At 41.4% G+C, this 13,720-nt stretch overlaps 1 protein-coding gene across 3 annotated transcripts in view; it reads left to right on the top strand.

The window, feature by feature from the left end:
• LOC117259716 (syntaxin-1A-like) overlaps window positions 1–13,720 on the top strand; it is a 96,205-nt gene that overhangs the window by 68,342 nt on the left and 14,143 nt on the right. For all 3 annotated transcript variants that reach the window (XM_033631352.2, XM_033631353.2, XM_078167079.1), the window contains exons 5-6: window positions 3,443–3,516; window positions 4,766–4,874. In XM_033631352.2, the coding sequence (XP_033487243.1) occupies window positions 3,443–3,516; window positions 4,766–4,874 (183 nt within the window). The remainder of the gene's footprint in view (window positions 1–3,442; window positions 3,517–4,765; window positions 4,875–13,720) is intronic.

Genomic DNA, 13,720 nt, shown 5'->3' with positions numbered 1-13,720 from the left:
CATTTGATTTTACAGGCCAAAGGATAATTTGTATAATCAAGAAAATAGAGAGGCAGATTAATCAAAAACGCAAATTAGTTTAGCTCTGAAATTTGTATCACAGTATTGTGACCATATCCATAACCAGCCTGTGCAGCTGATTGTCTTCATGTGATGTGATGATGCAAGAGCTTTCACAGGAGAAGAGAGAAGATAACAAGACATGAAGAGACAGTGAACTGTATAACATTTGGCAGCTAACAGACCAACTGAGTTTAGAGCTTGTGCTGCAGTGGGCAGAGTGATTAGTGTCACTCACCACAGAGGTGGTGTCTGTGATCAAAGTGCACGTGCGCACAGTTTAGAGTTTTTTTCACACTTGTGCACACAAACTGATTAATGTTACAGTAACATACTGTGTGCAGGCATAATGGAAGTGCAGCTGGTCCTGGATTAGACTCCCAACATGTGTGAGGAAAGTTCTTGCTTGTTATTTATCCCTGTGTGTTAATATGTATGTATGCGTATGTGTACCTATAATCCTCTTATTCTCTGATTTGCCTGCCAAATCCTACCTTTCCTGCTTTGGTTGTGCATTTTATAACACATCACTGCTCATACACATCTTTTATGTTTTCCTGTATTTACCATGTTTTATTATATTTAATGAGTTTCTCCTGCTGGCAGCTTTCTCATCTCTATATGAACACTCTCCTCTGCCTCCCTATATGACTCAGGTGTCGAAGAGTAGGGGACAGAGATAAAATATGGGTATACCGGATCTTTCAGGAAAGTAGAGCACAACTTTAGTGCAGAGAGCTAGAAGATAATAGCCCTTATCTCTTGTCCTACGTGCCTAAAGCCTACAGAGGCACACACACACACGTATACTCACAGTGTCATGTGCACATATATATACACTGATACACACAAGCGCTATCAGGCAGAACAGGCTCTGCATCACAGGCCGCTAACAGTGTCGCTCCAGTTCACATCAGTTGTTGCCACAGGATACCTTTGTGTAATCGTATGTGTGCCCGCTGTATGTGTGTGTGTGTGTTTGTTTGCGTGTGTGTGTGTATGTGTGTGTGTCGGTCAGTAAGTGACTCCATCTTTGTCAGGCTGCACCCTGGGATAGATCCTCAAGACATACTGACATCATTTACTGTATGTTTTGCTTTGAAATAATTCCCAAAAAATCTTACAGATCCAGTGAGTGAATTTCTTTAAAACAAACGATAAATGATTCACATGATGGTCTATGTAGATTTAATCAGGCTGTTCCCACGCACTGTGTGTTTTTCCTATGAGAAGTAATGCCAAAATTTGTACATAACCTGTGTAATCATGAGCTAGTAATTCGTGTATAACCCACTTATTTTGGAGAGGCTGCGATCACATGACCAACGCACTGATGGGAGTAAAGATGGATGGGTCACAAAACACATTCCTCCAGGACACGAAATTCCGTGTCCTAGGATGGCAAAGGCCTGACGTGTCATTCTCTGCCTCTGGTTGGCTCGCACTTATTGCCTCCGTTAGCTGGGTTGGTTAGATTTAGGCAAGTAGGTGTAGAATTAGTAGGGTTAGGGTAGGCATGTCAGGGTAAGCCACTCAGAGGCAAAGAAAGGCAGAGGAGGGCGAGTCATGCCTTTGCTATCCAAGGAAGCTGTGTTTGTAAAATGCAAGTTATACATTTAGTACTTTTATCCTAAACCTGTTTTATTTGCACAAACTTGCACACTTTTTGTTTAACCTGATGAAAGTCAGGGGTACAAGAGTACAGTAAGTGTAAGTTTCAGAAGTTCTCTAAGTTGTACCTGCCACTTAGAGTAAGACTTTCTCCTGTATGAGGCCCATTGTCGTGTATATATGTATTTATTTTTCAGTATATTGCAGTACACAGTACTATTTATCCCCTATCTTGTTTCTCCCAAGCATCTGTGCCCAAGAACCCTTTATAGGTGTGCCAAAGTGTTTTTTTTGGCATGCAGATATACAATAGGAAGCTCTTGTTTTTAAACTCATAATGTGCGTTTGAAGCTAAACACAATATTCTACACTGATACAAATAAGGATCCTAATTTACTATATGCTCAGTGGGTTTTAAACACACTTCTGTTGTAGCCTGACTATGTGAAGACGTGGCACAAAGGTTCTGACACCATCCACAAATCCCAATCCACATGATTAGATTAGATTGGATTCAACTTTATTGTTGTTGCACAGCAGGAAATGCATGCTTTGTCACAAGAGGGCATACATATTGTTCAAGAAAAAGGCTGTTGCTTTGTAGGGATGTTGATTGAAGATATGTTTTAAATATTAGATTTTTCAGAGATGCTGCAGCATCTGTCAAAATGTATGAAGAATTACCAGATTTTTGAACATGAAATTGCTCATTAACTATAAGTGAACCTGTTTACCCTGTCGGCTCAAGCTGTTTCCATAGACAGGGAGGCATACAACGCGTACAATAAAAGCAGCAGGTGCAGACATCTCACAAAAGGTCTCTGAGTGTGCAGCGACTGGTAATGCCATCTTCTCTCAGTTTAATTTACAGAAAAATTAGAGTGAAAATAAACAGGTTCAGACATCTGGGTTTAATTCACATTGAATTGATTGAGTGTTTCACGTGGCCTCACATTGACAGAGTTTTTAATTTACGTCAGTATGCTCAGCAGCAGCTTCTCTACAATGACTTCCTGAGCTGTGGATGTGAGGGAGCAGAAGGAAAGTGCTAATATGGGGAAAATGTTTTTTTTCTGGCTGTAATTGTAGGTGTATATACATCAGGTCCACTTGGTCACAGGTGTTGAATTATTGATAGCTTTAGTTTCTCGAAGGTTTACAAGGTGGTCAGTTTGACTCTCGGTAGAGTAAGAGTAAAATATCTTGACAACTGCTGACCAGATTACCATTAAACTTGGTGTGAATTGATCCAGCTTCCAGAGGATTATTGATGGTGATTTCTATCCCAAGCAGTTTCTCTCAGGCAGCCATAATTTCACTCTTTCCCCTGACTAACACATTGTGAGGTACTGCAAAATGAATGGATGGATATCTATGAAATTTACTGTGGATTTTCAAGATCTCCTCACGTTGAATCCTTGTGTTTCTTATGACCCCCTGACCTTTCTTCTCGTACCATCTTCATGTCAAAGTGTCAGCTTTGCATACAAAGTAAAGTATTGTATCTCATAATCCATTTGGCAGACTGCCATGCTGATTCTGCCCTCATGAATGCAACCCTTTTTCGACCTTATGAACCTCATCAACTTTCCTCTTGTGTGAGTGTACCACACTTAGATTCACACTTTTAGCCCCCCTACTGCTTAGAAATATTTTCCTTCTAGAGGCAGCCAACGACAGTGTAGTTTTTATTTTACTTTTGTCTTGGTGTTCATTTTTAGGGGAAGCACTTGCCCTATAATTGACTCTACATCTTTGTGTATCTTTTCAGGTATCCAGCAAACCATTGAACAAGAGGAAAGCCAGAACAGGTCATCAGCTGACCTGAGGATACGCAAGACACAGGTACAGTTCAATTAAACTTCACGAAGACAAAGCTAAATGTTTTATAAAAATGTTACTTTTTGTTTACCCAAATCTTCTTGAGACGGTCTCACTGCTACCTGCAGCTCCTCCAGTTCCTCTGTGCAGAGCATTATGGGACAACTGTGTCCATCAGCACAATCAGAAATCCAGTATTTGTTAGTATGCTCAGTGACTGCTTTGAGTATACTTAATTTGTCACTTTTTCAGTATGAACACTCTGTATACTCCAAACTTATTTAGACCCTTTTTACACTTTGTTTAAAAATGTGTTTTGGGCAACTAAAGGCTCGAACATACTCCACATTGAATGAGTGCACACTGCTGAGGTCATGCAGTTTGTTTGTCATGTTTATAGTACAACTGAAGGTCTGCGTCAGCTCCTAGCACTGAACAGGAGGGCTGGGAGGCGAGCTTACCATCCTCCTATACTGCCAACATCAGGTGAAGACACCACTGGGTTTGGAGTCAATGTTTGTCTAATATTCAACGTAAACCTAACTTCACTGTGGTGAGGCTGCTGCGGCTGAGTTGATTGCACAGTGCACAGTGCACAGTTAGCGCGCTTGTTGTGTGTGTACAGTCTGTGCGGTCACAAAATGGGCTGCACACAGATGTTTGGGTCTGTGCGGACCCTGGCAGACATGGGTGGATGACAACATTTATGTCACACAAACCAAAGCAGACCATTGTAGACGTGCAGACACGGTAACTATGAATTGGTCTTAATGCATCATGATACGTCCCTGACAAGGACGTAAAAGAAATGATACATTATCAGTGCAGGATGTGTTTGTTTTGGTGACAGTGCACCAACGCTTGTTGTTTTTACGATGAGTTGGGTGACCAACAAGTTGAATTCTGCCGACAGCAATATCTCCAGTGGCACACACAAAACTGCAAACGTGCCCGGTAAGAGTGTGGACATAATAATTGTGCGTATGGCCCTTTGACCTTCTAGCGTAAGTGACGTAGGTAGCAATGAAATCTGAACAGTGTGTGGTCAGCTGGAGATATATGGTAGACACGGGTGTGAATGGCGATGTGTCTCAGCTGTCCACTTGTGATCAAACCCTGAAACGCACCTTAAAACCAAATGTAAACAGGATCTTAGAATTAGTGTGTCTGGAATGTGGACACAGCTACTCACCTGCGCACCTCCTGCTCATATACAATTTAAATTACTTACAAAGTTGGTGTCCTCTGCTGTTGTTCCTCGTTCTATCCCCAGCACTCCACACTGTCCCGTAAGTTTGTCGAGGTGATGTCAGAGTACAACACCACCCAGTCGGACTACAGGGAGCGCTGCAAGGGACGCATTCAGAGACAGCTGGAGATCAGTGAGTAGACCTGGGAGACTAAACCATCCACCACCCTTCATACTGACTGCGCACATGGCAACACTGTGTGAATTACAGTAACACATCTGCATCTCATCCCGGTCATAATGTTTGATTACTGTGCAGTTGTCTAGTTTCTTAAAACACTGATGTTTCATAGAGACTAACAAGCTCATATGTGCAATTTTCTGTTTTTTTTTTTTTTTTTCTACCTATAGACCTGCCATACATACAAAGGTCACTGTATAGGTGAAACCTTTGGTCAGCTGTGGTCATTTTTCTCCAAAACAGCTGTCTATGATTTCTTTACTCATTTATTTCACAAGCTTGTCAAAACAGTAAACATGAGACAAAAAAAGTCATATTTCCCTGCATGTCTTTTTATCCTCAGCCAAAGCAACATCCAGTTCATTGTCATCCTCCCCCATTACTAGATAGATGTTAGTGTCATGTTAATTAGGCTAAAAATATAGCCTGTGCCACCATTCCCCATCTCGCTTTGAATTGTCAGAATCACTCTACACCTGCACAGTATTGTTATTATCCATATTTACAGCAATAGTATGTCATCAATCATACTGTTACCAAAGTGTGAGGATGTGAATTTAAGATGTGGCAGTGCTGCTACTGTATGTGTCTATGCATGTGTGATTTAATGTATACTCCTCTAAGACTAGTTCATGTCAGAATTATAGACGTGCAATCTACTGCAGCATGGCATCAATTTCTTTTTCCTTCCAAAATGTGAACATCAAACTCAGTGGAACTCATGTGGTGAGACCTCCCATGTTTGCTAATGCAAGTCCTTCACTCGTTTCTATTTTTGAGGCCTTTTCTTTGTGAATTCTGGCAGTAGAAAACTTTGTAAGCAACAACATCCTGTTAGTTCCATAACTGCTTTCAATGCATTGTGTTTTTGATAAGCATCAATTGACACCTATCAACATTCACTCTACTGGGTTGACTTACAGTTTGATTTATGAAACCACATGTAATGTTAACGATAAAATACCAAGTGCATTATTTTCTTCTGCATTTGTGTTACATTTTCACTGTTTGTTACATGTATTATTTATGAAAAACTAGGCTGTAATATAGGCGTTGCAAATAATTTACCTTAGCTCCAAGCTGTCGGCTGTTTATGCACTTCAACTTCTTCAACTTCACTGTTCCCAAGGGGAAGTTTGTCTGGCAGGCAGGCAAAACATAGAACTCAGACTTGAACATAACACATAATAAATGCATAACACATCGTGCACATATACGTAAAAACATTTATTACAAGCTAAATTCAGCTCAAGTCTTTTCAGTTTTGTTTACAGACATTTGTGACACAATCTCTCCGACATGTGCCCTCTCTTACCCAATGTTCAGCACAGCCCAAAAACTGTCATGTGCTATATATGTATATTAAATAGAGACTGTATAACATTTCTCCTCATTAATGAGAGGCGGGAGTCGGGAGGGGCTAATGGCAGCATAGCCCATACATTATTCATAACATTACACAGTCTATATGGCTTGCATTTAAAAAAAAAAAAACAAAAAAAACAAAGGGAAATCAGAGCAAACCCAACCCGACTCAACCTGTTAGGGAATTTGAAGATTATACAGCCAGCCCAAACCCTGCAGGTTGGGTTGGGCCTAAGGCAGAGGATCAAAGCTCTAAATCCAGCCATTATAATCCCACCCAATTATCTGTGGAGATTGCGCGAAGAAGTGTCAGTTTATCCCTTCCAGACAATATTTTATTTAGAATTCACCTAGTGTTGTGAAAAGCACTAAAACCACTTTCCAAAACACACGCATCACCAGCATCCATATGCATAGCCATGCCAGGTTGCTCCAGCTCCGATCTGGGCTCCTCACACTGTGTGCGTAATATGATTTGACAGGTATTAGCTGCAGGCCCCGGGCTCCTGGACCAGACACTGACATAGCCTCTGCCACCGTATCCAGGCAGGCTGCGCCGCGCCAGCTGCCCCTAACAGTCATCGTGATACAGTCACCTTACACACAAAGGCACACACTCACAATACACACACACACATGCATGCAGAGAAGTCAACTATGACTCGTTTAGTGGTAATAGCAGAGGAGAGCAGGGGCACTTTTGTTGCGAGGCACTTGGCACAGACGTAATTTCCTCCGGCCATCTGTCAGACACATGCAGCAGGTCTGTATGTGTGAGCGCTGCCCAATATATACTGAGTATGGTTCAGTCAAAAGAGCAGCGGCAACAACGCACAGCACTTTCTGGGCTTAATCAAAGGACAAACACGTCCTTGTGGAATAAAAACACACACCTGACTCAATTTTTCCTAGAGCTCCTCCAGATTCATTTGGATTTGATTTGTCAGCTGGTGGAGTCACAGGAGGCCTTAGCTGATATCACCTGTCGTCAGGGGAGGGATTAGACACGCAGGGAGAGTACGGAGATGGAGTGGGAGCAAAGAGGACGATGAAAATTACAAATTTGTAGCATTAAAAGAAATGCAGTCTCTGGTTTTGAAGGAAACAAAATTGCAGATAACATTTTGATCTAACACATTTTAATTTGTTTAGGGTTATGTGGCCAGAGAGCAGCATTTCTGTTGTGCCAACCCGTTTGACTTGTTTGTGTGTGAATCAATAAGAGTGTGTCACACACAGAGGGAGACCTAGTCTGGTCTGACAGACTCAGAATCGATGTTTCCTTTGCTGCTTTACTCCTTTCCAGTTCGCAGCTGGATGCAGAGATAAGAGAAACAGGATAGCAACACTGTGGCATACATGTTTACAGTATGTATAAGTCACATTGTGTTCGCATTTTTATATTCTATTGGCTTTGTTCTGGGTTTCAGCACTTATCCCAAGCAGGAAAATATAGTTAGTTAAAAAAAAAATCAGAATGCTGCTGACACTTCCATTACACCTTTAATATACCGAGGCAAGCACTTCACTTCTGCAGAATATGCTGTATTATTTAACAGTTTGGGTAGCTTCCTTCCCTATCTCATTAATAAACTGTGATTTCTTTTGAAAGAATGTTTCCATATGGAGCTGCTGAGCTGTAGAAAGCAAACACTTAGTTGCTTTTTTTTTGCCAAGAGTTTGATGAGAAGATTGATACCACTCTTGTGCTTGTATGGTGTGAAGTAGGAGCCAGAAGATGGAAGGAGGAAGCAGGCTCTGTCCAAAGGTAATAAAATTAGCCTACCAGCACCTCTACAACTCACTCGTGTTTGTTTGATCCATACAGAAATCAAAGTGTAAAAATGTCATTTTGTTTTAGTTTTATGAGCAATCAGTCGAGGATTCAGGTGGAACTGCTCCCTGCCAAGAAATAATCCAGTTCATGACCAACATTAAAACCACAAGATGATTTTACATTTGGGTTTTTGTACAAGTCAAACAAACGCAAGACAACATGTTAATTAGTGAGCTTTACTGTATGTTCAAACCAGAAGCTTCCAAAGAGGCAAAGTCTGTCGCAGACGCCCAAGAAGCACGACGGTCAAAAATATTTATGACAGCTTTGGTCGCTCTAGTCGTTCATCACGTGAACCATTGAACGTTCGATCGTGCTTGTCAATTTAAAGGAGCCGCAAAGCGGACTACTGGCTTGAATGCAGTGTAGTAGTTGCTGCTTGCTGTTGTCCAGTCAAAAAGCTCATAGTTGGCCCACAGAAAGTTATGTTTGGTCAGTGAAAACAGAAAACATATGTCATCCCACTCAAACCAAGCAACGAAGACTTGCATGCTACGTCGCAACATTAGCATGCAAATCTGTTCTCTATTACTAACATTACACACTTTAAAACTCACCAGACCAACCAACTACCTCCGCGACGTGGTCCCAAGCCTCATTCTTTATATTTTGGTCTCTGTAACTGAACAGCGTCACATTATAAAGGACTGAGTGGGCGCGAATGCAAGTAATAAACGTCTCGATATTCATTGTCGGTGCTGTCGGAACCAAAGTTACATGGCTTGTTCTCTGGGACCTCTTTCATCAATGCACGTCAGCATTCCCATTGGTTGTCGCCAAACCGCGTCAGAGCTCATTACCATAAAGTTAAACGAGTTTTAACTTCCCTCCAGAGCTGCTCTGGTTGCTTTGGTTGCCCAAGACATGCGGCTGATGACCAGGTTGCCCAAGTTGCCCAAGTCGCCAGGCTCTCATTGAAAATGAATGACTTCCGCCATTTTGGAAGCTCTGGTCGCTGTTGGTTTGAACGTACAGTTAGAGGTAGTGATAGGCTGATTTTTAACGTCAGGATCAGGCTGTGTCCCCTGGCTTTCAGTCTTTATGCTAAGCTAAGCTAACTATCACTGGTCTCCAGCCTTGTATTTAGTGGCTGGCATCCATCAAAGTGTTTTTCCCCAGCTGAAAATGCCAGGTGCTCATCCAAAAATGCCCAGCTCGAAGCACTTGAGAGCAATTTGGAGGCGCGGTGTTTTTTTTTTTTTGTTTGTTTTTTGTTTTTTTTTTCAGCTGAGATACTTTGGTTGCATCTGGTTGCTATGACACAGAATATCCGCACATGTAAAAATGCTGGCACGAAGTAGACTGCTTCCACTGGATGAAGGGAAAGCTGAAGTACGTTGTACGGTAAAAATTAACAGTGATGAGCACAGCGTTTTACCCAAAGTTGAACATATTTTCGACTCTTGGCACTCAGAGGAAGTGCAGAATAGATGCTCAGCACCTCACCATGCTGCTGACACTCCTAGCATAGAGTAAATATGTGGTGCTCCCATTGCTGTGAATTTAAAAAATATGCTGCCCTTAGGGAAAAACACTTAAATGGACGGGGGTATTTGAGTCTTCTTATCTAACTCTCAGCAAAAAAGCCAACAATTATACCAGTATTTCCCAAAATGTTAAACTATTCTTTGAAAGCCACATATTCAGCCTTCATGTTCTTGGAGTGACTCATTGGAGCTTAACATCACATCTGTTGGAAGATTTTTGCATTGCCAATTAAGATCCAATCACTTCAGCAGGATTTTAGTTTATTATTGATTGTGAATATCACACATTTATTTGCTTCCATAAGCAAACAGGCAGGCCCAGCAGGATGGAGGGGATGTTGGTCGCAGGCATCGCAGGACCTCTTTGACATTTTGATTGTTATGTTTTATTTCCCTGCGGACACTCCTTTAGCTGGGAGAGACGCACTCACAATGCCAGGGGAAAAAGATGACGATGTACACTGACACATTCCCTGTGTACAGCCAACACATTGGTCTACATGTGTGCAGATAGAGCTGTACATGTTTTTTTCATTCCTGTAGGTGTAAATGAAGCGAACTGAAGCATTAAAAAAAAAATCACTTGGCTCCTTTGCTCTGCGTGCGTGAACATTTGTGTGGTTTGCCTTTTCGCTCTTGTTCCTTGGGGGGCTCACTTCATTTGTGTTACATAACAATGGAAATGAAATGATGCTGCTACTGGTAGCAACATAGTACGAATGATTTAATAGCCCATAAATGCTACGGGTGAAGTGAGACTTCTTGGCTTCATATTAGGCTTCTCTGGGTTTGGGTCTCCATGGCAACAAATAAGAGCCTCCCTCGGTGCCTGTCAGGGCTTTAAAAAAAAAGGCAATGAGGAGTGTGTGTGTGTGTGTGTGGGGGGGGGGGGGTTGTGGGGGGACTGAGATAAATAGGGTAGGGAAGCACCAGAGTGCCTTCGTTTTTTTTGTCCTTCTTCACAATTATCCATGACTCACTGTCACTCCTCTCTGTCCTTCAACTCTAACTGTGACCCTCTTTTATGTTGTAGTTTTAGCCTTAATGATAGAGAGATTATTTATTATAAGGGAGGCCTGGAGAACAGGGAATTGATCACAGCTATGTGGTGAACGTGGTCTCTCGCTTCTCTTTGTGTCTTTTCATTTGTCAAGCTGCAAAATGTCATCGCTGAACATGAGTAGATTCTCGAGCGCAGTAATGAAACAGCGGGACCACTTAGCCACAACCAAATGAAATTCATTGCTTTGTTATGGATATGAAGTTTGGATTAGACATGATAGGCCCTGTTTATGTAGCGATAAATGGACAAAGGTGCGCTCTGAAACACACATGGACACATGTCCACGCGCAGGTTGGAGAGCAGCTTCATCAGTATTCTGTTCATGAAGGCAATCATCGGCTCTGACTCCCAAGCATCATCACTCACCATCAACCTACCTGCTCTGCACTGAGGCCTTCATCACACACACACACACACACACATGCTCACACACACTGATTAGGTCATGAATAGAGATTTTGTAGTTGCCTCCAAAATCTCCTAGGAGTCACAGCTGCCGGGGGTCCAGGGGAAAACACAGAGCCATATCTGACAAAGCAGGTCCATTCAGTTACATTATGGATGAAAACGAATCATCTAGCACAGGCATGTCCAAAGTCTGGCCCGGGGGCCAACTGTGGCCCTCAGACCAATTTTAATTGGCTCTCGGCTTGACTTTCAAAATATACCATATGTGACCCTTTACACAATAATGGTTAATCGAGCAAGATCACTTCGCATTTTTACCTTTCACTTCACAATGATGTATATTTTCTTTAAAAGCAGAGCAAACGGCTGCACTGAAAGCTTTTATTGAAAAAAAGGATGTGTTTGCGGTCCTTCCTACGGGGTTTGGTAAAAGTTTAATTTACCAACTGGCTCCGTTGATCGGGAAGAAGATGGGACTCAGTGAAAACCCAGTGGCTATTTCTCAGTTAGTTGCTCTCATGGAGGAGCAGGTCAGGGAAGCGACCAAGCTGGGAATCACAGCCATGTTCAGCCATGGTCCGTTTACAGTCGCGTTGTGCTAGCCTACGTCACACGTTTTGTTTACTGTGATTGGTTTTCTGTCTTTCCAATTGCGTGAAGGGGCACTTTGAGTGACAGCCATTGATACCGCCCCTCGGGAATAGAGGAAATGTACAGTCCGTGTCCAGACCCAATTGCGTTTTGCGAATTGGGTCTGGACACGGCAGGCTACCACATTACTGTTTGGTGGTTTAATTGAAGTCATTTAATTTTTTGTGTTTATTTTTCAAAAAATAAAATATGTCTAAAGATGCACATTAACATGAATCCATCATTATATGACCAAAGATAATTTGTAAAAAAATAAAATAAAATTAGATAAAAAAATTAATGTGATACGCTAACTGTTACCCATAGATCCCTGTGCAATCCTGCTAGCTAATGCTCAATCACTGTGCGGCTTCTTTCCATAACAGCAAGGCTAACTAGTAAGCTAACAGTTACGTACTACTGGAACATATTGGCCAATCACCATATTATTATTTCAAGCATACGGATATACTTGTAAGCCACAGTGGATCATTTTTAACTTTTCAAGCAGGAGATTTCTAAATACTGTCCGCCTGATTATTTTGATAGCGTAATATTGTATGCACCATAAAAGGGTATGGTTATACATGGCAATTAAGGCTGCCCTACATGTTATTGTAGGCCCATTTTAGCATTCAGCACAATCTTATACAATATAGATGTTGCTCTTACTTAGATCAGTAGGGTTTAGTCTAAGTGTCTTTTCTTTTTTATTTATCTATTTTTTCCTTAATGGATACTTATCCTGTTTAAGCCTTTTTAAAAAAAAATCTTCAAATGAAACAATCTAAGAGGTAACATTTCTTTTCTTGGCTAAAACAAAGACCTAAACACTCTGTCTGAACAAAAGCAAATTTAGATTTGTATTTTCTGCAAGCTGTGACATCTTACATGTTTATTAGTTGTAACTGATTGAACTTGTGTAATTGCACTGCTGGGACTTTAACATTAGCTTTTTCTCTCTTTCACATCAAACTTTTGCTCATTTATTAACTGTTCAGCTCATTTTGTACTCCAGGTAATTGTTTGGGGGGATGTGGGGTGTCTTCATGGGGAAGAGATAATACTGCACTGTATATACTGTATCTAGTCCCACAGAGAATTTAATGCGCGAAGGCAGGATTGGAGATGATGCTGACAGAGTTTGACTGTGTCAGTGGAGCAGAAATGGAGCCCAAGAGAAGCAGCTCTGCAGGACACAGGATATTAACTTAGGTGTAGCAAAGAGGTATAGGGAAATGTTTATGAAGTAGGTCAACTCTCTCTGGGAAAATAAAGATGGATGAGGAGCAAACACATCAGCAGTAGGAAGCATTAAGATGTGCTGTGGTACAGGTCAGTAGATAGAAAGATATAAAGTTTTTTGGGGGGAGCCAAAGTTTAATAAGTTCGAAAATAAGTAGGTGATGTCCCTAATTTTCCTTTAGCTGCACACCCAAGCATTATGAGGCCTGTTTAATCATGTTTGCCTGTCCTCACAAGTATGAGATTGAATTTTAAACACTACAAATGATGTGCAAACTACCCAAACTGTTCTGATAGTACCAAACATGACTGATATTTCCGTCTCAGTATTTGCATGTGACCTGCCTTCTTTTGAACACACCAAAGTGCAGAGCCTCACCATCATATGTTAGTGGTCTGATCACTCCTTTTTTAAACCATAGAAAATAAATCAAACTGTAAAAAGAGGTAGTGTTGGACCAATGGTAGAATTCAGTAGGTAATCATGAGCAGTTTTGGCTGTACTCCTTCACACTAGGACTGTCCCGAATACCATTTTAGGGGCTTCAAAGCTTTAGTGATAATTACATGCAAATATTCTAAGCCTTTACAGGACCTGATGGGACCTTGAATACTCATCAAATATATTCAGAAATGCTAATTAATCACCCAAACCCTAGCCGACTTTGGTAATATTAGCACCGCTATGTCTGTGTCAGAGAGAGTGATAGAGAGAGGTAAGAGAAGGTGGACTATTGCAAGCAATGTTTCTGTAAGTCATTAA

The sequence above is a fragment of the Epinephelus lanceolatus genome, chromosome 4 (assembly GCF_041903045.1).
Source record: "Epinephelus lanceolatus isolate andai-2023 chromosome 4, ASM4190304v1, whole genome shotgun sequence".
Lineage (NCBI taxonomy): Eukaryota > Metazoa > Chordata > Actinopteri > Perciformes > Serranidae > Epinephelus > Epinephelus lanceolatus.
The sequence above is the reverse complement of the archived record's forward strand: the minus strand, read 5'-3'. Positions and strand labels throughout refer to the sequence as shown.